The 25,295-nt window shown below is 45.5% G+C and overlaps 1 protein-coding gene across 2 annotated transcripts; it reads left to right on the forward strand.

The window, feature by feature from the left end:
• Positions 1–270: 270 nt before the first annotated feature.
• On the forward strand, positions 271–25,270 carry Ccnk (cyclin K). Of its 2 annotated transcripts, XM_006971694.4 has the most exons (12): positions 286–391; positions 2,951–2,982; positions 8,005–8,252; positions 8,690–8,771; positions 10,579–10,710; positions 15,233–15,338; positions 15,932–15,989; positions 16,834–17,003; positions 17,338–17,633; positions 18,136–18,169; positions 20,703–20,777; positions 23,982–25,270. In XM_006971694.4, exons 3-12 carry the CDS (start codon positions 8,056–8,058, stop codon positions 24,605–24,607), a joined length of 1,776 nt encoding a protein of 591 aa, XP_006971756.3. In that variant the 5' UTR covers positions 286–391; positions 2,951–2,982; positions 8,005–8,055; the 3' UTR covers positions 24,608–25,270. The 2 variants fall into 2 exon arrangements, with proteins under 2 accessions (XP_042117083.2, XP_006971756.3); XM_042261149.2 differs by lacking the exon at positions 2,951–2,982 and having other exon boundaries at positions 271–391.
• Positions 25,271–25,295: the final 25 nt, after the last annotated feature.

The following is a 25,295-nucleotide window of genomic DNA, read 5'->3' on the forward strand; positions in this document are numbered from 1 at the left end:
CTGGTGGCGCTGTGATTGAACGACGGGCGCCCTGGCCCCGCCTCCAAACCCAAGTTCCGTTAACAGGTTCGGTTGCTCCCGAACTCCCTTTCGCCATTTGGGCGGGGCGGATGGGAGGGCCAATTCGAGCGGTTCCCTTCCCCTTACGGGCGGCCGGCCACAGGGCCACAGGGTAGGCGGAGACGTGACGAAAGACTTGTTACTCTTTTTTTTTTTTTTAAGCTTTACTCTTTTCTAATTGGTTGATGCGCACCTGACTTTCGCCGCCCCTTTCCAGACGCTTATAACGTCACGAGACGCAGGGTGATGACGTATTCCCCGACATTCCACATCCAAGATGGCTGCTGTCAGGAAGGAGAGACGTTGCTAAGGGGTTGGCCTGAGGCGAGGGGTGAGTATCTAGCTGACAGCGGGCAGCGCCGCTCACCTTCCGCGCACCTGGTGGTCCGAGTAGGGCTTGTCCAATTTCCTGGGCTCTCTGGGGGAGTTCCACTTCCCGGATTCCGCCGCCCTCGAACCCCGATACACGTTGAAATGATCAGGCGACGCTGAGTGGAGGCGAGGGAGCTTCGGGAGAGGGTCTGCGGCTTGGGGTGCGACACTAATGCCAAGAACTTAGGTAGCCGACCTCCCAGAGGAAGGTGGTTGCGATTTGCAGGGTGGGTTCTAGCAGGTGAGGAAAAGGGGAGGGAGGCTTTCGCTGCCGCAGACTGACCGGTCATCCCTACTTTCTCGCAGCATGTGGATCCCTCTGTTACTTAGGCTTGGGACTTTGGAGAGCGTTCCGTGACTCTCGGACCGTGGAACAAGAGTAGGTCGAGGAATGAAGGAAAGGGGACTTCCTCAGTTAGACTTGTTCTTATTCCAAACACCATCCTCTCCTGGGTGATTGGTTCAGCTTGTTGTTAGGGAAATTGATCTTTAGTAAGTGTCGAAATACATCTGTATGTTTATCTGAAAGTTTTTCCACAGTTTAACGTGCATAACGTACTTGGTGGTGTTCTTAACTTTGGACTGCCGATAAAACGGACCTTTCCATAAGTCATCTGATGTAAGAAACAGCCTGAGCAGTTACTACAGACTGGCTTTTTTTTTTTTTTTTTTTTTTTTTTTTTTTTTTTTTTAAGACAATGTCTCCCTGTATAATCCTGGCTGGTGTGGAGCTCTCTTTGTAAACCAGGCTGGCCTCTAGGTCAAAGAGTGCTCTGCCTTCAGAGTGCTGGAGTTAAAAAGACTTGTGCCACGAGTCTGGGCTAAAGACTGGCTTTTTATGTTTTACATACTTGACCTTGGTGATATCTTGATATATATTGTTTTTTACAGAATAATTGGCCAACACCTTGTTATTGTGGACATGCATTACACATTTCTATGAATGATTCCATGAAAGTGTAGAGATTTCAAGTCCCAGTACCTAGACCATTATATGACACTTAGTAAACTGTATTTGCTGAGTGAATTAGAATAGATGGGTGATGGCCTTAGAAATGTTGGGAAACATTTTGATTAAAGTTGTCTGTGTTGCCAAGATCCTTGTTTGCTAAAGAATCGCCTGTGATGAGTAGAATTGGTTTTAGTGGTTTTCTCCTTTTGTCTGGTATTCACATATTTTGCTGTATTATTCGGGCATATTATTAGTTGATCATGATTTTGACATAAAGTGAGTGAGCTTGTTTTAGGAGATGGTGCCTGAATGCAGCAAATTCACTGAGTATATAAAAAGAAGAAAAGAGTTCTCTGCTTGTGTTCTTTAAACTTGGGTAAGGATAGTCACAGGGAATTAAATTGAAGAATTTTTAAACAATACCTAGTTGAGTTAAATGTAATTCGTATTCTTTAGATCAGATAAATTAGATAGCATTTACATTACAGAGTAATTTCAATGTTGTAACATTGTTCAGAGCTTTTGAGAATATCTACAGATACAGTTAATGGTGGAGAACTACAGTAGAGGCTGGTACTTCCGGAATTTTCTTAGAGTAAGATCAGCTATCTCTTTGATGTAAGAACTGATGAATGGTCAGACATCAGAAAGAAAAAATAGCCGGGCGGTGGTGGCGCACGCCTTTAATCCCAGCACTCGGGAGGCAGAGCCAGGCGGATCTCTGCAAGTTCGAGGCCAGCCTGGGCTACCAAGTGAGCTCCAGGAAAGGCACAAAGCTACGCAGAAAAACCCTGTCTCGAAAAACCAAAAAAAAAGAAAAGAAAAAATAGAAGTGATGCAGATTACATTTCTTTTTTTGTTAAAGGATGGAACTCGGGCTAAAGAGATGTCTTAGCAGTTAAGAGTACTTGCTGTTCTTTCAGAAGACTTGAGCATAGTTCCCAAACACCCATGACAGGTGGTTCCTGACAGCCTAGAATCTCAGCCACAGGGAATCCAGTGCCCTCTACTGGAACCTACACAGGCACACATGTACACATAAATGAAAAAATAAATCTTTCTAAAAATACATACCAAAAAAATGGGACTGGAGAGATGGCTCTGAGGGTAAAGTGCTTTCCATACAAGCACGAAAACCAGAGTTCAGACCCCTGGCACCCTAGAAAGCTAGACATCATGGTACACCTGTAACTCCAGTGTTAGAAACAGACTGGATCCTTCGGCCTCACTGGCTGGCCAGCCCATCTAGCTGAAACTTCTCCAGATTCAGTGAGAAACCCTGTCTCAAAAGTAAGATTGAAGAATACATCCTTCTGTCATCCTCTGATCTCTACATATGCCCACACAGGAGATCACATCCTCACACACATGGATGCACCCAGAGTTGGTTACACTGTGGTAAATAGTGGGTTGCTGGACATAAGTACATTTAGGTTTCATCTGAGGATAAAATAGTCTATATCTTAGTTGGCACAAGAAATACATATATCTTTAAGAAGATATATATATATATATCTTTAGGTTGATTTGTGGTCCTGTTACTAAACTAGACTTGTTGATTGGCAGGTTGATGTCGGCCTGAAGAAAGATCCTCAGAGGTAAGCTATGGGGCTCTAGTCTTGTTCTTACACAGATTAATATTTGAATCACAAAGTGTCTAAGAACCATGGTTCTCCCTGCTACAGCAATGGCTCAGAAGTTAAGACTGCAACCAGCAGCTGGAGAGATGGCTCGGTAGTACTAGCTGCTCTTTCAAAGGACCCAGGGTCAATTTTTAACACACATATGGTGGCTTACTGATGTCTGTAACTCTAATCCCAGGGAATCTGACACTGTCTTCTGACCTCCAAAGATACCAAGCATGTACTTGGTGCAGACGCACATGCAGATAAAACACCCATACACATAAAATTAAAAAAAAACAACCTTTTTTGTATGGAATGTAGGTATTGAAAGGAAAGAAGAAGAAAATGCATACTGCTCTTATAGAGGATTCCAAGTTTGGTTCCCAGCACCCAAGTCAGATGGCTCACAATGTCCTGTAACTCCAGCCTCTGACCTGTGCTGGTACGTGTATATACTTACACACAGACACATGTGCATGCACATAATTTAAAATCTTTTTTAAAAGAATTGTGCTTCTCAAATTAATAAATGCACACACAGACAATGTAGTAAAAATAAGTAGCATGTTAGGTGACATTGAGATGTTCTTTTTCTTTGCAGTGCTAAGTTGAGCCTAGGTCCTCAGCACACTAGACAAACATTCTACCATGGAGCTACATCCTTAGCTCCACCGTTTGTAAAAGCAAAGATAATAGACTCAAACTGACAAAGTGTAACCTACTAAAAATGGTTTAGTTTACAGAATCTCACCTGCTGTAAGAGGAAGCCCTGTCTTCATAAAAGTGATCTACGATGCAGTGTTGCATTTATAGAAACAAAGTAATGTGCAGATTGAGGAAATGCCACTCTTAGAGTCAGCAAATCAGGGCCTGCCTAATTTACTTGCTAACTCTACAATGCTGTTTGCTGTCTTTTTGGCTCCATTAACTTCAAATTCTCAGTGATAAATTCTGAGACTAAGAAAACATTGTGTGACATGGTAACTGAAAAATTTTTGAGCCGTGACTTACAGAGTATCTGCATTATACTTCATAGCCAACCAACTCAAACTCTCTCTCTCTTTCTCTCTCTCTCTCTCTCTCTCTCTCTCTCTCTCTCTCTCTCTCTCTCTCTCTCTCCACACACACACACACATCTCACACATAAATTTTTGAGATTAAATGTACAATAAAGTAACATAAGAGATTAAAAACAGGGCTGGAGAGATGGCTCAGCAGTTAAGAGCACTGGCTGTTTTCCAGAGGTCCTGAGTTCAATTCCCAGCAGCCACATGGTGGCTCACAACCATCTGTAATGAGATCTGGCGCCCTCTTCTGGCTTGCAGGCATACATGCGGGCAGAACATTGTATACATAATAAATAAATCTTTTAAAGAGAGAGAGATTAAAAACAAACAAAAAGGTGTAGAGATGCACACCTTTAATCCCAACACTTAGTAGGCAGAGACAGAAGGATCTCTGTGAGTTGGAGGCCAGCCTGGTCTACATAGTGAGTTCCAGGACAACCAGGGCTATGTAGACAGAGACCCTATCTCAAAGAAAAGAGAATGAAAGGAGGTGGGAGGGATTATACGAGGTATGGTAGTGCACACTTGTAATCCCAGATTGTGAATTCTCGGCCAGCCTGGGCTACATAGCTAGCTCCAGGCCAGAAGACTGTAAGAATTATGTGAACACCAATTTTTGACGCTCAGTAGTCTATGAACTGCTTTCTAAACTAAAGTCTCATTAATGAATGAAGGCTAGTGAATGCCCAGTTGGTGCTGTTATGTGCACTATTGGTGTGAAATGTGACCAGTGACATCAAGGTACTATAGACCTGAACAAGTTTTTCCACATGTGTTCTGAGATCTTTCTAGCCTCATCTGCTCACTGGGTTATTTCCCCTACCCAACTCTGCTCCAGCCTCTGAGATCCTCTCTCAGGAGCTACTTCCTCCCCCTAACATATCACCTGTCACATCTTCCTCCAACTTTTGTTTCCTCCTCAGGAAAGGGCTTCCTTTCTGTGTTGATTTTTCTCCTTTTTTTTTTAAACTCCTCAGCCTAGGTCCTTGGTTTTGCTGGGAGGCAAGAGGAATTTGGCTTTCTAAGTATTAGGTTTAAAGAACCTGAGATATTCATGGAAACTTCTACCTGAAAGTCAGCCTGCAGAAATATGGAAAAACAGTATCTTTGTAAAAACTCACTTATGTATGAATTAGCTATAAAGCCGTGGTGACAGACAGAGGAGTGGAGAGCAAATCAGTCCTTCCTATGGGGCTTTCTCCTGATTGCAAATATTCCTTTTTATGCTGGGAAGAAAAAACAATAACAAGATGTTTATAGCCATTTCATAGTTGGTTCATTCCTCAGTGCCCGCTTTAGGTTTCTTTTCCATATTTCCACTTTGTGTGTTTGAATCTACTTTATTGAGATATAACTCATGTCAAACAAAATTAAATATTTAAAATGTTCAAATAGGTAGTTCTTACAATATTCAAAGATGTGAGACCATCACCACAGAGTCCCTTTTGGTGTTCTTAACTCGCTGCCCATTTGAATACCTTGACTCTTTTTTTTAATGTATATGAGTGCTCTGTCTTCATGTACACCTGCAGATAGAGAGAAGAGGGCACAGATCCCATTATAGGTGGTTGTGAGCCACCCTGTAGGTGCTGGGAATTGAACTCAGGACCTCTAGAAGAAAAGCCAGTGCTCTTAGCTGCTGAGCCATCTCTCCAGCCCCTTGAATGCCTTGACGACTTTTAATCCTTTAATTTTCCTTCAATGTCTGCCACTCTTGATTGCTACCTCTGTTTTCAGTTTGCTTCCCCTTCATTTCTTGTGGGGTTAAAGATGAAAACTCTTAATTCTGCACCACTCCATCCCTTTCTTGCTTTCAGAGACTCTTCCTAAAGTCTATCAGAGTTCTCCCCTGGACCGTTCAAACAGATGCATTCTCCACCTGCTTAGTTCTTCCTGCTGGAGGAAAGACTAGATTCCTTGTAGAACAGCCCAGGTGCCAGGAGCAGAGTGCTCTGCCCTGCTGCTGTCAGCTCTCCCACCAGAAATGATACAGGCCCTGAAGAAGGCAGGCCTCTAGACGCAATGATGGGTCTCTGGCCTGAGTCTGAAACTGGGTTTTTTCTCACTTGACTGTCTGACTCCACCCCCTCGTTTGGAACTCTTTTGCTGCCAGGGTGAAAATGTTGCTTTTGAGCCACTTTGCAAGGCACTGACTTGTGGTGACCTTGAGTAAGTTCTTTGTTTCCACCTGCTGTCAACCTAGAACCTTTGGAGGGTCTGAGGGGGGTAGAAACTAGAAGAATCTAAAGGAGATGCTTCCTCATGGACCACCTCCTGCCCTTTTCCCACAGTACTATGCTTGGCTTAGAGACTTTGTGTGAGTTAAACCAATCCTATGACATTCATAAGAGCAATCAAGTAAAAACCAGGAAATCTGACTAATAGGTGCTAATTGTAGAGATGGGTAATATGGGAACATGAGCATAGGATGTTAGACAGGCCCAGGTTGTACTGAAGAATGGAATCTAAACCAGCAACAGAGACTATATGTCAGTGAAAAAAAAGGCAGGGAGAAAGCAGGGCATCCAGACTTGTGTTCAGCTTTAGAATTCAGGGTATAGAATGCTGTCCTAAACCACCATCAGTGCTGGATTCAGTTAGGGTGTGTGTTGAATTGGCTTTGGAGAGAGTACCCTGAACTTTGAACTAGCAATCAGTAGCACGTTGGGGATTGAGGGGTCTTGCCTCGGTCGTGTTGTGTGGTTATGCTTCCATCTGTAGCTCCTGTTCGTTTAGTCAGATTTTCTATTTCCAGCATTCCCTCAGTTTGTGTCTTTGCTATTGTCTCGATTTCAATTTTCAAATCTTGAACTGTTTCCTTCATCTGTTTAATTACTTTTTCTTGGCTTTCTTTGATTTCTTCCAATTTTTTGTTTGTTTTTTCTTTCATTTCTTTAAGGGAAGTCTTTATTTCCTCTTTAAGAGAGTTTTTCATTTCCTCTTTAAGGGCCTCTATCATCTTCTTAAAGTCATTTTTAGGATTGATTTCTTCTGCTTCTTCTGTGTTGGTATGTTCAGGTCTTGCAGGTATAGAATCGCTAGGTTCTGATGTTGTCATATAAGTCTTTATGTTGTTGCCTGTATTTTTGCACTGGCGTCTACTCATCTCTTCCTCTGCTTGGTGTAGGCAGTGTCTGTGTCTGAAGGTCCCTCTCTTGTACTAATTGTTAGTCTTGGTCCACTAGGAGTTCTTGGTCGAATCGGTGCTGTTGGGCTCTGTTTCTCCAGGAACAGCTTAGTCCAATCAGTTAGTGGGTTCTGTCTCAGGGAGCAGTTGTTCCCAATTGGTGCAGGGTGGGCTTATGGTTCTAGTGGTTGTTGGTGTCGCATGGGATGGTTTTCTTGGTGAGGGAGCAGGGAAAGGTAGCTGCCTGGCCCCTGGGACTCCGATGGGTAGGGCCTAGGGGCTAGAGACCTGGTCTGCCAGTCTGGAGATGGGGCCTTACCTGTTCCCAGTCGATGTAGGGTGGGCTTATGACTCTGGTGATCTGGTTCAGTGGCTGGACGGCTCCTTCTCTTGCGTTCTCGGGTCGCGTTTTGCTCACTCACCAACTCCTCAGCTGATCTTGTTTCCTCCTCAGACTGCAGGCTTCAGAAACCTCTCCTGAATGGATCTCAGCTGAACAGGTTGATCAGCAGGGCAATCTCACCAACACCTCCAAGTTGTTGGGCTTTGCAGGATCAGCAGCTGGGCCCCAGGTTGGCCTCAGGCAGAATGTTCGGGTCTTTATGGTCTCGTCCCACAGAAATGGCTCCTTCCCCGAGTGCTGGGATTAAAAGCATGCAATCAGTCCAAGCTGCTCCTCACCTACAGTGTTCTCCAGCTCCTCAGCTGATCCTTTGTTTGCTACGTTGTGTGATTATGGATTATTTATGATTGAAATTATTAATAGTGTGACATCCTTTTTGCATCTTTCCTTTCTCTTAGGATTATAACATTCCAGAGGCCCTTTTGGGAAGAACAAGGCTACTTCAATAAATGAAGGAGAACAAAGAAAATTCAAGCCCTTCAGTCACATCAGCAAACCTGGACCACACAAAACCATGCTGGTACTGGGATAAGAAGGACTTGGCGCATACACCCTCACAACTTGAAGGACTTGATCCAGCCACTGAGGCCCGGTACCGCCGAGAGGGGGCTCGCTTCATCTTTGATGTGGGCACACGTTTGGGGCTGTATCCTGAGTCTCTGGGATTTGTTGAGAATAAGCTCTCCACCACTAAGAACTAGATTAGCTGCCATAGACAAGCGTGCAGTCCTTTGGTGCACTAGCATGAGTCTTCGGTACCTTTGATGTCGAAGTTGTCTGACTGGCTGTTCAGGGATTCTGTCTCTGTCTTATCATTTAAATATGTAGGCTTAGCTGTTGAGCAAATGGCTACTTAGGAGAAAACCAGCCTTAGTAAGATCACATCTCAAATATTTCTTGTGGCTTGCTAAATTACAAATCTTGGCAGTACTCATTCTGACACTAGAATTCTGATAGCCTCTAATTCCCACCCATTTACTTGATGGTTGACTTTGTTGATATGGGCTGTTCTTGTTGCTTCCCTTAGTAGCTAAGAACATAACTTGTAGCCATTCCTAGACAAAGCCTTAACCAGAACAACAGACACTATGACACCCTGGCAACTGGAATCATTTACTTTCATCGATTCTATATGTTTCATTCCTTCAAGCAATTCCCACGATACGTAAGTGTAACTCTCAAGTGCTGCTATGTCTACTTACTGGCTAATGGCTCTTTTCATCTTATTTTCCAGAAAATGGTTGTTTTTATGGGTACATGCTATATATAAACAAATTCCATTTTGAATTTTGTTTTTTTCCAATTAACATTGTTGAAATCTTTTTTTGTTTGGGTCAGTATGGACCACAGTCTTACTATAATTTATATAACAGTTTACTTATTTGTTATCTTTCACAAGGTAAACTTGGGTTTAAGTAAGACCATAACTTAAGTGTATTGACAGGATGGTATTATTCAGGGGGATATTATATCTAGGAAGTAGACTGTGCAAGGGAGAGAGTACCATGAGAAAGCTAAGTTTTGAATATACCAGGGCTGGTATGGGCTAAGACAGCAGTCTAAAAGAAACAGCTTGAGAAGATGCAGAAGGAGGCATACAGTATGATGACCAGTCGTCAGTCAGGAACTCTATTTGGCTGGCTGGGAGTACATGCTGCTCTTACAGAAGATCCCATTTCAATCCCCAGCACCTATAATTCCAGTTTCAGGGGATATGACTCCCTCACCAGCATGCATCTTTTGCACATACAGACATGCAGGTAAAATCCTGATATACATAAAGTAAAAATCATTTGGGGGAAAAAAAGTGAGGTTACCCTTAGATGGGAAGGTAAGCTGAGTCAGCTCATAATAAGCCTTTAATACCTGTTTTCCTTGTTGGCTTGTGAGGTTCTTAAAGGAGGTAGTGTCGATGTCAGCTTCATCCACTGGCAGTGTCTAACATCCAGTGCAGTAGAATTGTAGGACAAGAAGAAGGGGCCCAGAAGCAACTGCGAGGCCTCTGTCTTGGGCCTTTGGGTTGCTGTAACAGAATACTTTCGACTAAGTACTTTATATCAGAAACATAATTCCTCTCAGTCCCGACAGTCAGAAGTTCAAGATCAAGATGCTGACAAATGGAGTGTTTGGTAAGAACTCATTCTTCAAAGAAAGTGTGCCTTCTTGCTATATCCTCAGGTAGTGGTAGAGAGGAGCAGACTGCTTCAGACCTCTTTCAGGAAGGTAGCAGTCCTAAGTACTACCACTCTAGGGGTTAGTTTCAACATGTAAGTTGGGGAGCAGAGCAGGTGCACACGTTAGATCACAGCAGGGAGGAAAGCAAGTGTGGCCTTGGTCTTGACAGACTGAGCTTGCTGTTTCCAGAGCAGGCTCTGCTCACTGAGCTGTTGTCCTTCCATTTAGAATAGGAAAGGAATTACCCGGGACTTTGTTCCCTCACTTATTCTCTTTGTGTCATGACAGTTACCTTCAAAAAATCATGTTCGCCGGGCGGTGGTAGCACACGCCTTTAATCCCAGCACTCAGGAGGCAGAGGCAGGTGGATCTCTCTGAGTTCAAGGCCAGCCTGGTCTCCAAAGTGAGTTCCAGGAAAGGTGCAAAACTACACAGAGAAACTCTGTCTCAAAAAAACCAAAAAAAAAAAAAATCATGTTTCTTTTTGTTGCAGACTGAGGGCTCATACCCAAGGTGCCATGCATCTTGGATACACACACACACACACACACACACACACACACACACACACACACACACCACAACCTGAAGACTGTAGATTTCAATTGGTTTATAAAGCCATAAAGCCACTTATTTTTAGGGTTCTTTAGCTTGTCCTTCCAGCTTTCAGAGGGTTGGGATATTTGCAATGAGCTGTGGATAGGAGACTGAGGACTGACTAACTGTAAGGTCAGAACATTCTCACGTTGTCTCATGGGATCTCTGCTAACCAGTCAGAATGTCTTTTCCTCTTTTAGGTAACAGGAGCTTGTTGTCTCTTTCTGGCTGGGAAAGTAGAGGAAACGCCAAAAAAGTGTAAAGATATCATCAAAACAGCTCGTAGTTTATTAAATGATGTGCAGTTTGGCCAGTTTGGAGATGACCCAAAGGTAAGAACCCAGACTTCCTGCCTTCAAATCTTGCTACCTGGAGCATTGGCAAGGGCTCTAAGCTACTTACTGTGCCTGCTAGTTCTTGGGTTCGTAAGAGGACCTTATGAAAAAGCCTTCCTGGTTTTGCAAGGGGAGGTCATGTGGCCGAGGCTTGACCAAGTACTCCTGATGTGCGGGACAGCACTTGAGAACTCTGAGAATGGCAGCATGTCCAGTAGATTCAGCAGACTCCCATTCCCAGCTGACTTGCTTCTGACTCAAGAAGACATGCGCTATTGTGATTGTTTCTTTATCACAGTTGTGTTTGAATGCCTGTGTATGTGTGTAATGAGTCTTTCTCTGTCCCATCAACCAGCTCCTAAGCTCAGCCTTAGCTTGGGCTTGTTTCTAACTAGTTCTTAAATTAGCCCATTTCTATTAATCTACGCGTTGCCACATGGCTCGAGGCTTTTACCTCTCCTCCTGTATGTCCTGCTTCCTCTGTGTCTGCTGGCAACTCCCTCTTTCTTCTTCCCAGAGCGCTCTCTGTCCAGAAGTCCCGCCTACACCTCCTGCCTCTCTATCGGCCATTTAGCTTTTTATTAAACCAATCACAGTGACGTATCTTTACACAGTGTAATCAAGTATCTCACACCTAGATGTGTGTGCACACACCTCTCGAAGTCAGAAAACAACTTGAGGGAGTTGGTTCTCTCTATCCATACTGGAGTACTGGGCATCAAACCCAGGTGGTCGGGCTTGGAAGCAGGCACCTTTACCCACTGAGCTGTCTCATCCGCCCGGTCTTCTCTTTCTTAACTATCTTGTACTATCTCATAACAACTATCTTCTCTTTTTCCAAAGCAACATTTGTATGTGTGTATAAAACATGCAGTCATTTTCCTTACAGCTTTGCAGAACTAACAAGGGTCCAGAATACTCATCTATATATTGTGGTTATGACTAACACTAATGGGTTGTAAGGGTTGTGACTGTGGATCGTTCTGACCTGAATTTAATTATATATTACCCTGTTTATAACCATTTGAACCTACTCAGAACTTAGGTTAGCAGTAACCAGAAGTGCAATGCAATTTTATTTTTTTTAAAATGTGCCCTCCAAGAATGTTTTCTCTGTCCGTGGACATCTGATTTCTACAGAGCAGTGAGATCTTATGTCATTGATTTGACTAGTCATGCTAGTCATGTGCTTCAGCCAAGCCTTGCCGCAGGGCAAGTGATCTTTGTAGCTAAGATGGGTTAGGTAAGATGTCACAGATCTGGGAGCACTGTAGGCCTAAGGTACCTGACAGCAGTACTGTGTACTGGTGGGTACTTTGGAGGACCCTCCTTTAACCTTCAGTGCTTCCTATCTTCCATGCACAGTCTCCCAGACATGATGTGGGAGCTAAGAGGCACTGGGAAGCACCCAGATAAGAAGATAAAGATGTCAAGGGAGACATTTTTCCCTAGGCAGAGGTGAAACGATTGTTTTGGCAGTGTAAGTATTCAGGAAAAATAAAGTGGTTAGCTGGAGGATTTTTTGTACTAGCTTTGCTTTAACTGTTTTTCCCAGCAATACTAATTTTTTACATATTCATTACGTAATTTTTTCAACCTCTATCTTAAAACTAGACATAAAACACCTGTTGCAAAACAGGGTGTTGTCTTTGCTTTAGTAGATCTTTTTGTTTTGGTTTGGTTTTTGGTTTTTTGAGACAGGGTTTCTCTATGTAGCTTTGCGCCTTTCCTGGAATTCACTTGGTAGCCCAGGCTGGCCTCGAAATCACAGAGATCCGCCTGGCTCTGCCTCCGAGTGCTGGGATTAAAGGCATTCGCCACCACTGCCCGGCCTGCTTTAGTAGATCTTACAATGGACTGGCAGGATAGATTTTAATCCCATAATCATTTACCTGATCGTTAGCTGTGGTACATGCTTTAAAAGATCATTTGAAGATGCTGTGAGAGCAATCTACCCAAAGGCTCAGACAAGGTGAGGCTGAATAAAGCATCCTGGAGAATGGTGTTTGCAGGGAGACTTGTAATTACCCCCATTAACTGAGTATCTGAAACTCACAGGGAAACTAGACCTGGGGCTGTCTTCATTAGACCTAAGGGCCACAGCCTGGAAGTCATTGGCATATTCAGTAAAGATGATTTCTACACTTAGAGGAAATGCTGGTGCCACTGGGAAGCAGGCACTGATGATGATAATAGGCAAGAAAAGGTGGTTTTACTACAGTGTGCAAGTTCCTAAAATCTTAGAAAGCTTTTATGAGAGAACACTAAGAAACTAGGGTAGAAAACTTCAAACTTGCCATATGATGGGAAATACTGAATGTTAAAGAATCTTCTACATTCTATGACATAATGCTCCAGGGTAAGAAACTCTTACCCGTCTCCTCTTCCCAGAACTCTTTGAGCAAGAGTTAGTGATGAGAGATTTTCCACTCTCCACAAAACCCTTTCTTTAGCCAAACAAATTTCCTCTCTAATTCCACAGTATCTATGAGTGCTAGGCATCATCGGGCTGTGTGATAGGCGACTTCTACAAGTACCTGTTTAAGGGCACTAGCTAAAGTAAAGTATGAAGAACAGAGAATCAATAGATAGCAGTAAAACTCTAAAGAATAAGCCTTGTATAAAACAGAACACTCTGAAACTGTTCAAAGCTAAAAAGATTGTTAGCGGGATAGGCATAGCTGATTCTATAAAGTTTGGAAAGTCTCCATTTTCCAAGTCACTATAAACTCAGTAAGTTCCCAGTCTCAATAGCAGAGGTATGCATGGCAAGAGATGTACAGAAGTCTGTAAAGAGCAAGAGTGAGCTCTGGGTTTTATGTGGCTAAGATTTGAGGTGGCATTTCAGATAGAATGATCTCTCTTCAGCATCTTTTATGAATGAGTGAAGCTCAGAAATGATCAAGCTTGTGTACATACGCTCTCTCCCTGTGCACACAGCTTCTGAATTGTGAAGCCACTTGTTTCCTCTGTCATGTCAGCATCCAGTAGAAGGTCCTGAGAGATTACATTTTTTAATGATCTATAAATAAAAGGTCAGACTGGCAGAATGGATCACACCTATAATTCCTGCATGTGGGAGACTGACAGAGAAAGTCACTGTGAGTTTGAGGCCACCCTCGGCTACATAGTGAATTCCAGGTCAGCCTGGGCTGGAGTGAGACCCTGCCTCAAAATGTCCAAAAGTGGAACCACTGAGATGGCTCAGTTGGGACTGTGCAGCCCTATGGACCTAAATTCAACCTCAAAACCTACGTAAAGATAGGTGGAGAAAACCAGAGCTACATAGTTGTTTTTTGTCCTACACATGTACACCATGGCATACATACCCCTTGTATGAGCATAAAAATTAGGTTTGTTTTTTTCCTTTAAATGCTTTATGAATTGTTCAATTGCATGCATGTGTGTGATAGATTCTGGCTACACTCTCCTTCCCTCCTCTCACTCCCACCAGCCCTTCTTCTCTTGAGTTGCCTTTCCACCACTTTGATATGTTGTTTTGTTTTTGTTTTGACTTTGTGGTCCGTTGGCTTTAACTGGGCCTTATATTAAGTGAGATAACCCAGGTCCAGAAAATCAAACCTATTTTTTTTAGATTACTTTTAAACTTTAGCCAACAAAGTCATGGATTTTATCATGGCATCTTCCTGACTATGTGTCATTATACCTTTTCATTCATTCCCCTCCCGCACTACTCCCCATGACTCCTCCCCCATTTCAGCTGGTTCTCTTCCTTCCTCTTGGTATCCCCTTCTGCTAGGCCCCTGGTGGAGCGCTGGAAGTCTAATTAGTGAGAAAGAGGAGGGTTTATATAAGCAAGAATTGTTGAAACCAAGGTTGGATAAAGCACAGGGACAAATAACCAAACGAATGGAAACACATGAACTATGAACCAAAGGCTGAGGGGCCCCCAACTGGATCAGGCCTTCTGAATAGGTGGAACAGTTGATCGGCTTGATCTGTTTGGGAGGCATCTAGGCAGTGGTACCAGGTCCTGGGCTTGTTGCATGAGTTAGCTGTTTGAAACCTGGGACTTATGCAGGGACGCTTGGCTCAATCTGGGAGGAGGGGACTGGACCTGCCTGGACTGAGTCTATCAGGTCGATCCCAGTCCTCGGGGGAGACCTTGATCTGGAAGAGGTGGGAATAGGGGGTGGGCTGGGGGGAAGGGGAGGGGGCAGGAAGGGAGAGAACAAGGGAATCTGTGGCTATTATGTAGAACTGAATAGTATTGTAAAATAAAATTTTAAAAAAAAATCAGGTTTTAAAGGCCTAGTTTTCAAAGGTGGCTTGTGTATTTGCCATAATAATGCCTCTAAAAGCTTTTGCTTCTTGCTTTTTTTTTTTTAAGGTTGTCTCTGGTTTGTTCGCCTGTTTGAGTTTTTAGATTATCACTGTGCACCCATGTTAAAAGGCTGAGTAGAAGTAGGAAGGAGCAAAGAACATCTGCTAAGATAGAGCTAAGAGCGCAGGCAGAGACCTGAGGTCATAATCAACTCTTCCAACATTTGTGCCGTAGGAAGAAGTCATGGTGCTGGAAAGGATCTTACTGCAGACCATAAAGTTTGATTTACAAGTGGAACATCCATACCAGTTCCTACTCAAATACGCAAAGCAGCTCAAAGGTAAGGAGACCAGGGGGTTTCGCTCTGTTGTTGTTGAATTGTTGGTTTTTTATAGTGCTGGGGATGGAACTAGGACTTTTGCATTTGTTAGGCAAGTGCTCTACCTCGGAACCATATCCCCAATTGTTTTTTTAAGAACTTTTCATTCTGAAATCAAGTCTTTTTAATTTGACAGTACTTAGATTGTGTTTCTCAAAAGAGAAAAACAGAAAGTTCCCTGTCAAGTGTACCCAGACCATGGCTCACTCAGACAGTGCAATAATGGAGCTGTTAATGCTTTTCCTTTATGCAGAAACAGGTTCTGTCATCCTGTTGCCAAGTGATAGGAGACAGGGAAATGAGTCAGGATTTTAAATAGACTAATAAAATTAGCCTTGGAGCCACATTTCCCATAAATGGTGATTCAGCGCAGGTCATGTCGAGAATATCAAGAGGTAGGATGTCAACCCATGTCATTTGTCATCATTTCTGTACAAAAGCTCTTTGCTGCGCTGACACACAAGAGATTTTAAGTAAATACTTGTGACTTCCTGTGAATTATCGTTTCTACTATTCCTATTAATTTAACTATTTTTTTTTGTTTGCATTTCTAGGTGATAAAAACAAAATTCAAAAGTTGGTTCAAATGGCATGGACATTTGTAAATGACAGGTATGCGTGTTCAGATGTTGATTGAATTCTTTTTTGTTGTTGTTGTTTTTCGAGACAGGGTTTCTCTGTGTAGCTTTGGTGCCTGTCCTGGATCTCACTCTGTAGATCAGGCTGGCATTGAACTCACAGAGATCACCTGGCTCTGTCTCCTGAGTGCTGGGATTAAAGGTGTGCACCACCGCCGAATTCATGTTTTAAAAGATGCAGAGGTGTATGGGCCAGTTAGTGCAAACCCATTATCTCCAAGTAGAAGAAAATTGACTTGCCCAGAGCTGACTCCAGGTCATGTGCTTCTCCACGCAGATTTCTTTCATCCTATTGCATTAGTGTGGTGTGAGGGGAAAGTAAAGACTATGTAATGAGAGTGCATGCTGGACTGCTTAGGGCCCATTTGGTTTCTCGTGATGATTTCAGAACTTTAAATGTCCCCAATGAGCCAGTGACTATAATTGTTGGCAGTTGCACTCTGTGGCCTGCAGAGAAACATCTGGAATCTGACTTACAGACTGTTTGAACCATGAGAGTTCCTTTGCAGACAGTACACTGTCTGGATTTTCAGCAGCTAGAAAGAAGACACAGCCTGATCTCATCTGTTACATTGTGCAGCAGTCTCAGAAATGTGCTATGGTTCATGTCTTTAAAAAGCAAGTTGGTAACCATGGTTTACAGCAGCTTATTTTGGCACTTAAAGACTTGCTTTTTTAATGGATAATACTTTTGGCTCTTGTAGATAAGTAAGCAGTCTGACTAGTTGCTAAATATGAAACTAATTTCTGTGTGTTGGTTTGGTCATGAATGTTAGCTATCACAATGCAAACCATGGTTTTCTTTCCTGTTGATCTAGTCTCTGCACCACCCTGTCACTGCAGTGGGAGCCAGAGATCATAGCTGTAGCAGTAATGTATCTTGCGGGACGCTTATGCAAATTTGAAATACAAGAATGGACCTCCAAGCCCATGTACAGGAGATGGTGGGAACAGTTTGTTCAAGATGTCCCTGTTGATGTTCTGGAAGGTACCTGGCATGCCTAGCTTCCTTTTAAGAATGTTGATGAATCTTCCTTGTGGGCCCCAAGTCCTAAGAGTGGACTTTCCCAGATCAGTAGCTATCCTGGTTTTTCAGTAGCATCTTTATATTATCTAATATGATTTTCCTTTGAATGTGCACAGAGCTTAATGAACTAAAAATAGAGCCCAGTTTTGTGCACAACAAAGATGGGTTGAGTTTAAAATGTGATTGCTACTTAGTAGTTCTTATAAGAATCAGAGGTGATTTTTTTTTTCTCCGCTAGGTAAAATTTGGTTTAAAATGTTGGTTTGTGGTAAATGTAATTGTTGCTGTCATTTAGACATCTGCCACCAAATCCTGGATCTTTACTCACAAGGGAAACAACAGATGCCTCATCACACCCCTCATCAGCTGCAGCAGCCCCCATCTCTTCAACCTACACCACAAGTGCCACAAGTACCGCAGTCACAGCCGTCTCAAGGCTCCGAAGCAGCACAGCCGCCGCCGCCGAAGGACTCACAGCAGTCCGCCCAGCAGCAGCAGCAGCAACAGCAGCAGCAGCAGCAGCAGCAAGCACAGCAGCCCAAGAAGCCGTCCCCACAACCTAGTCCTCCCCGACAGGCGAAGCGCACAGTGGTGAGTGGGCTTGCGGCTGCTGGCATCACACTCTGATGCCGGTCCATTTTTTAAGGGGTCCCATGAACACCCAAGGCAAGAGGTGAACCCACCAACATTTAGTCAGATTGTGCATCCAGAAGTCAGGAAGTTAATGGCCTCAGAGAGCTAAGGAGGAGAAGCTTCATTGCTTCTCTTACCCCAGTGGGCTCTGAAAGCTGTTGGGACCTGGTTCCAGTGTGTGACATGGAATGTTTACAAAGTTTGCTGGTGATGGAGCACCGTCTTCCCCATGGCAGCAGTCTGACCAGGGAAGGAAGCCATTTGTTCGACAGCTCCCACCAGAAGCCCCTAGGCTTTACATGCACTGAGGGCCTGAAGGCTTTATGGGGACAGGAGGAAGCAGAAATGACCTCCTAGATGCCAACAGTGTGCCCTGCAAGTTCAGGTCACAAATAATGTTTTGCCAGAGGCCTTCACCCAAACTAGGCTCAGTTCACAGTTGTGCTTCTTTTCATAACAGGTGGTTTCTCCCAAGGAAGAGACTAAAGCCGCAGGTAAGCAGGCCTCCAGTTTCGCCTTTCCTGCTGACTTTCAGGTGTACAGCAGCTTTAAGCTTAGAGCCCATGGCTGCCTTTGTCTACCAGCAAGAGTGCTGTCATCTCTGCTCATCACCAGACTGTTTTTAGATTGCACTTTGACTAAAGGTGTCATTAAGTTGAGACAGTACTGTCAGTAAAAAATTGTGCTTAGAAATACATATGAAGGTGTAGTCATGAATGAGTGACTTTTGCAGTGGTGTTTATTGTGAGAGATGAGTCCATCCTAGAAGACAGTGGAGGGCCAGAGAGCCTGTGGGCAGCCAGAGGACACAGGTGATCCCTGGACATATCCTAGCAGCTTAAGAAAGCCAAAGCACTTTGTAATGCTGTGGTTTTTGTTGTCTTTTTCACAAGTTACTTAATATGCTTTAACATGGGATAAGCAGAATCGGAAGGATTCAAGAGCAAAAAATTAGAGTCATTTGCCTGTGTCAGTCTCATTGCACTCTAAAAAGTCACAGTGTTGTGAGGTCTTCAAGTTAAAGCTGTATTTTCTCACCTCTCTGGGAGAATGATGAGTTCAGTACAGGTGAATGAATTTTAGCTCCCGTGACAGGCATTGAGAGTAAGAAACAGTGTGGGCTGTGATCCGTGTCGTGTAGGATGTACAGTCAAGGTAAGCAACTGTGGTTCTGTTAGAGAAACTGGCCCACCATGACCCTGGAGGGAGGGCCTACCTCTGAGCAGCCAGAGCACTGAGATGAAAGGATGCAGGAAGCAAAGAATTGAGAGAGTGAGGCCAGACAGGAGGAGTCTGATTAGTGTGAAGAACCCTTTGATAGGATTGAAAGCCTGGCCTTTCATTCCCAAGTTGGGTCAGAGACCAGATCACAGAGGCCACATGGAGAATCAGACTTTATATAGTTGTTGGGAGCTTTTAAAGATTTTCATGCGGGAGAATGGCAGGGTCGGCTCCTTTGAGATCACGTTCCTGACAGCATTAGTAGGATAATGAATAAGATAAATGGTTAAGTGTGGAAAGATACTGGCCACACCTTGACATTGGCCCTCAGGCCAAGAAGAGGGGATCTGGGGTGCACTTTGACATGGGAGTTCCCCATGCTGTACAGATTGTCAGCCACTGAGGCCAGGCCAGCCCTTGAAACATGGCCACGTCCTAGGGACTGTCAGCACAAATCACCAAATTTCCAAGGCTTTTTTTTGTTACTTGTAGTTTGTTTTTTGTTGTTTTGTTTTGCGACAGGGTCTCACTAGATAGCTCTGGCTGGCCTGGAACTCATTATGTAGACCAGGCTGGCCTAGATTTCAGAGATCACTTGCCTCTACCTCCTGAGTACAGTGTTATTTCAAGGCTGTGTAGAAAAAGAGAACATAAAAGTTATGAATAGGATTTTATATTGAGTACATGTCGAAATAAAGTGTTAGTGTGTCACGTTAAATGAAGTAATACAGCCTGTACTTTTTCACTTGGCTGTTAGAAAGGTGTGTGGCTTTCACACAGCTGTGCGGCAGCTTTACTTGTCCTGGCTGTGGGGAGAGGAAGATGGGAATGGTACCAATTAATTACAGAGAGAGAGGAGGTCAAGAAAGGTACTGATTGGGGGTCCAGGGATGCAGAGTGGAGTCAGGGCTGTGAGTCTGGATGAGAGGCAGGGCCTGGAAGTTCAGTTATTTGTGCAAGCTGAGCCTGTTATCCCAGCCCTCGGGAGGTGGAGGCTGAAGGACTCTGAGCTCAAGGCCATCCTGGGACTAAAGCCAAGGAAAGGGAGGGAAATGCACCTGAATCCAGCCAGTGTTGGTGACCTGAAACCATGAGAAAGTGGTTAGCAGTGTGGGAGAGAAACCAGTAGAGGGGCCAGAACTAAGCTGCTCTGGAGTTCCAGGACAAAAGCCTCCACAGAAACAAGCAGGATGGAACTCAAGATCAACCACGAGCTTTGTGCCTGCTTAAGGTTTAGGCTTCTGTAGCACGTTCTGGTGACCTCACATTTCCTCTGGGGACTGGTGGTGTGTGGCACCTGCCCTGAGCTATGCTGTTGCCTCTACCTGGATTGGTGCTATTGAACATGCACATTCTCTCTCCATCTACTCATCTGCTTCCGGATCTCCACTTTCCACAATTAATGCACAGCTGACAGTCTCCCAGCTGGAAATCAATATGAGAGTGAGAAAGTAGACTTGAAGGAGTGTCTCGTAAGCACCCAGGGGGCTTGGTGACATGATACTGCTATGCAGGGCTTGTCTGTATTCTGAGTGCTCACTGCCCCTTCAAGTTGTTGAAGGACTTGTGACGGAGAGGCCAGTGTGCTGACAGGGAGCAGTCAGCCCGTCCTGATGGTGAGGAGGTGTCTGAGCTGTGCTGTTAATTTTTAGCAGGGTTGATGGGTTCATGGTGGCTCTGCTGCTCTTCCTGCTCCTGGGATGCCTTGCTCATGCCTGTTCTTTTTTTCCAAAGAACTCTCTGCTTATGTGATTTAGTGACGTGAGAGAGTATAAGTGACTTTTTTAATCCCCTTTTTCTTTTTAGAACCACCACCACCACCTAAAATTCCCAAACTTGAGATCACTCACCCACCATTGCCTCCAGCACACCCACCTCCAGGTATGTGCCTGCCAATACCACTTGCCCAGCATCTTTGGGACCACTGGAGGGATGACCTGGAGGGTCCAGCAAAGATAGATGTGCACCAGGAAGGAGCTTTCAAAACTGCTGGTTTCACAAATAGGTATTTGTAGATGTTGCAGACTTGACATGTCACTGACCAGCCACCCCCAGAAATACTGAACTACATGAGGTAAATGAATTTTCGAGCAAACCCTAACAGCTGAGAACTGTCTATCCAGATCTGAACAGAGTTGCTCTCAGGCTGCAGTCTCTCACCTGCTTCCTCTTGACAAGATGTCTTCCTGGTGGGTCGTGAAGAGTGAGCGATGGTTGAGAGTCACTGGAGAGTAGCACTACATGGGGCTGGGAGGCTTCCCAGACAGCTTTCTTTACTTGTACCCTTCTCAAAAATGGGTGCAGGAGAGCTGGTGTGTTCCGGGACCCTGCACCTGGCAGTCGGCTGTTGTGACGGGTGGGGAGTGTGCGTAACTAGCCCCAGCTGTGGATTTCCTGCCTGCAGCCAGCAGCTGCCAGGTGGCTCTCTGTGTCCACATGCAGTCACAGGCTTCAGTGCCGTGAGAACAGAGGTGATGTGTGCTCTGGGAGCACAATCCCGGTCCCCATTTGAAAAGGCAGAGCATCTCAATGAGTGCTCGGCAGCACCATGCTTAGCTTGGGTGAGATGTGGCACATGTAGGGAGCCCAAGGTAGTCCAGCAAGTTGTTCCTGCCCTGCTCAAGGCAAAGAAAACAGCTACTATAGATGCCTCAGATCCTACCTCCTTTCCTGCAGAACACAGAAATTCCCGTTAAGTTGACTGCAGACCAGCCCAGAACATAGTACCTGGGAGCCAGGTCAGCTCCAGAAGGGCCTAGTTGGAGAAAGTGTTATCTGGCAACCATTGCTCTTCTGCTGGGAGATGTGGCAGCAAAGATGGATGAGTGGGCTAGGCTACAGGCACTCCCTCAGACAAGGTCCCTGGGATCCTGTGGTAGCTGTCTATGAAGAAGGATGGGAGGAGAAAGGTAGAACTCTAAACTGAAGAAATGCTAAGGTCATCAGCCAGGCTTAGAGGACATTTGGGGGCCTGTGTGGCTGCAGCTTGTGACACAGAAGTGAGACCTCTACCCCAGCACAGTACAGGGGGCAAATACTCTGGGTACTAGACAAGCCAGAGGTAAAGATTGTAGTCGTCAGTTTCTTTTTTCAGTTTTGGGGTTTGGTTTGGGTTGGGTTCATTTTTTGAGACTGGGTTTCTCTGTATAACACCTGAACTCACTCTGTAGAGCAGGCTTGCCTTGAATTCACAGAGACCTGCTTGCTTCTGCCTCCTGAGTTTGCTGAGATTAAAGGTGTGCACCACCAATGCCCAGCTTTTTTTTTTTTTTTTCTTAAATAAATAGGGTCTTTGTGTGTAGCCCAGGCCAGTCTTGAATCCCAACCCTTCTGTGTCTAGCCTAGCCTATACCTGACCCCATAAGTCATTTATTAAAGCTAGATATGGCTGGGCGGTGGTGGCGCCCGCCTTTAATCCCAGCACTCAGGAGGCAGAGCCAGGCGGATATTTGTGAGTTCGAGGCCAGCCTGGTCTACAGAGCGAGATCCAGGAAAGGCGCAAAGCTACAGAGAAACCCTGTCTTGAAAAACCAAAAAAAAAAGGCTAGATATGCATGTTCACAACCCAGGTGGTCATGGAATGACATAGGAGGAATTAAAGGGGTTGTACTTCAATGTACACATCACTTAGCTTTGGAACCAAGGGGCATTTGTCTGCCCCAGACTTTAAGCAGAATTTTTTTTTAATGCTTTTCGAGACAGGGTTTCCCTGTAGCTTTGGAGCCTGTCCTGAACTAGCTCTGTAGACCAAGCTGGCCTTGAACTCACGGAGATCCACCTGACTCTGCCTCCCGAGTGCTGGGATTAAAGGCGTGCGCCACCACCGCCCAGCCTAAGCAGATTTTTTACAGATACATCTGGCCATTTGCTGAGGGAGGAGGGTGGCTGCTGATCATCCCAGTCAAGGCCCTCTGACCTATCTGTTGCCAAGCCAGACTTCTGCTTGCCTTCACTTGGTGAGAATAGGGTAAAGCAGGTACCAGTTCTGGGCCATGTGACAAGCAGTGGTGTGGCTGTGCCCCCCCTCCCCCCCCATGCTTGGGCAGGCACCTTCACTATCCCATGTCCGCCTGCCCTGTTAGGACCCAGCATCTTTCACACAGGGCTTCTTGAGGAGCTCTTCACCTCACTTCCCTCTAGGTGGTCTCTGTAGCCAGCAGGTTTGCTCCTGTGCTTGTGTTCCTGAACGGCCCTGTGAAGGGACAAGTGATGTGTGTGTGTGTGTGTGGGGGGTGCTTTGCTTATGTGTACGTCTGTGCAGTGTGTTCTTGCCTGATCCCCGTAGAGGTTAGAGGGCATTGGATCCACTGGAACTGGAGTTACAGATGGTTGTGAGCTTCTGTGTGGGTGCTGGGAACTGAACCTGGATCCTCTGTGAGAGCAGCAAGTGCTCTTCACCCCTCAGCCATTTCTGCATCCCCAGAACACAGTTTTTGAGTGCATATGTGGTAGTGATGGGGGATTCCTGGCATCATTTTCCAGAGGCCCAGCCATGACTCAGGATTACAGGCCAAGCCAAAGCCTGCTGTGAGGCTTTGGAGGAGCAGAGCCTGTGGCCCGTCAGCTGTGGACAGGTCTGTGGTCTGTTCTCAAGAGTGCTGCTGCTGCTGCACGCCTGTCCGCATACCCATCCTTTGGATCTGAAACGGCAGTCAGCTTGATCTTTCTCCTTCTAGTAAAACAGACAGAAAGGCCACTCTTGTGCAGTGCTGGTTCCTGTCTGACTTTGTCATCTCTGTCATTGACAGGCTCAGGCTTTGGGAACAGACGGGCGGAAAGCCCCCACTGTTTGTGCTAGGAGAGGTGAATTAGGCTGAGCTTGTTTATGCTTTCTGTGCCTAGTAATTGGGGGGGACCCAGCATCGTGGAGGATGTTGTAGAAGACCCTGTGCGAAGGTGCAGGACCTCTAGACTTGTTGAACCACAGAGGTGGTACCACCCCTCGCTCTTCTGTAACCTAGTCCTGGGGGATGGCAGCACCTTACCAGTGCCCATAAATAGTTAGTCGGCCGGGGGTCCCTAAAAGCTGCTTGGCCCTCTTGCCCCAGGGCTGGGCCTTCCTACTGACATGTCTCTCTTCTACAGACCGGAAGCCTCCCCTCGCTCCTGCCTTAGGTGAGGCTGAAGCAACTGGTCCAGTGGAAGCAAGTGACCTCCCCAAAGTCCAGATTCCTCCTCCAGCCCACCCAGCTCCTGTGCACCAGCCCCCACCATTGCCACACCGGCCTCCACCCCCGCCGCCCTCCAGCTACATGACTGGGATGTCTACCACCAGCTCCTACATGTCAGGAGAGGGCTTCCAGAGCCTGCAATCCATGATGAAGACCGAGGGCCCCTCCTATGGTGCCCTTCCCCCAGCCTATGGCCCACCTGCTCACCTTCCCTACCACCCCCATGTCTACCCTCCCAATCCACCCCCACCTCCTGTTCCCCCACCTCCAGCTTCCTTCCCCCCACCCGCCATTCCTCCCCCTACCCCAGGCTACCCTCCACCTCCCCCTACCTACAACCCCAATTTCCCACCCCCACCTCCACGCCTGCCCCCCGCTCATGCAGTCCCTCCTCACCCTCCTCCAGGTTTGGGTTTGCCACCAGCCAGCTACCCACCTCCAGCTGTTCCCCCTGGGGGGCAGCCCCCAGTTCCCCCACCCATCCCCCCACCTGGCATGCCGCCTGTCGGGGGGCTAGGGCGGGCAGCTTGGATGAGATAACATGATGCCTTTTCCCTTGGGTTTTTTTTTTTTTTGCTGTTGTTTTTTTAAAGCAAGAGTTTTCCAACCAACTTGAAGAGTAGATTGGGTGGGTAGCAGCAGGGTACCTTGTATATGCCACATAGTTACAGTATGGGAGGCTGGGCCTGGGATGAGAACCGTGCACCTGATAGTACCTGATGTGGAGAGACCACATCCCCTTTCAGCTGCCGTCTGTCCTGCATGGGGTTACTTACACCAGTGAAGACGCTAGTAGCCACATTGGCTCAGTAAAGAGCTTCAGAAAGGAGGGACTTTCCCTGTAGAAATCAGTGCCTATTTTTCCTGGGAACTCAACTTTTGGTAGCTGTGTCCTCCTGTCTGCTGTTGTCCTTCCATTCAGTGCTTCTTCCTGTGGCCCCAGCAGGTCAGGTGGTCCCGCTTAGCTTGTAACTCTGTCCTCTGTCCTCTGGAGGGGCTGCCTTGCTGGATGGATGTCTCCTTTCCTCCAGGGAGAAAGGAGGTGTGGACTTGGAAAATAATGTATGTTTACATCTCTTTGCAAAGTCTTGTACATAGAGATATATTTTTTAAGTGTGAATGTAACAACATACTGTGAATCCATCTTGGTTACAAATGAGAATCCTTCAGTCAGTTACCCAAATAAAATGGTTTTGAAACTACTGTTTGTCTGTGTGGGACCTGAGTA

This window comes from Peromyscus maniculatus, chromosome 14 (genome assembly GCF_049852395.1).
Source record: "Peromyscus maniculatus bairdii isolate BWxNUB_F1_BW_parent chromosome 14, HU_Pman_BW_mat_3.1, whole genome shotgun sequence".
NCBI lineage: Eukaryota > Metazoa > Chordata > Mammalia > Rodentia > Cricetidae > Peromyscus > Peromyscus maniculatus.

Excerpts from the sequence above, each read along its gene's own strand:
- Ccnk (XM_042261149.2), top strand. The coding sequence starts at position 8,056 with ATGAAGGAGAACAAAGAAAATTCAAGCCCTTCAGTCACATCAGCAAAC. Across the intron at positions 8,253-8,689 it reads GTGGGCACACGTTTGGGGCT|ACACTATGACACCCTGGCAA; the intron begins GTATCCTGAGTC and ends CCAGAACAACAG. Across the intron at positions 8,772-10,578 it reads TCAAGCAATTCCCACGATAC|GTAACAGGAGCTTGTTGTCT; the intron begins GTAAGTGTAACT and ends TTCCTCTTTTAG.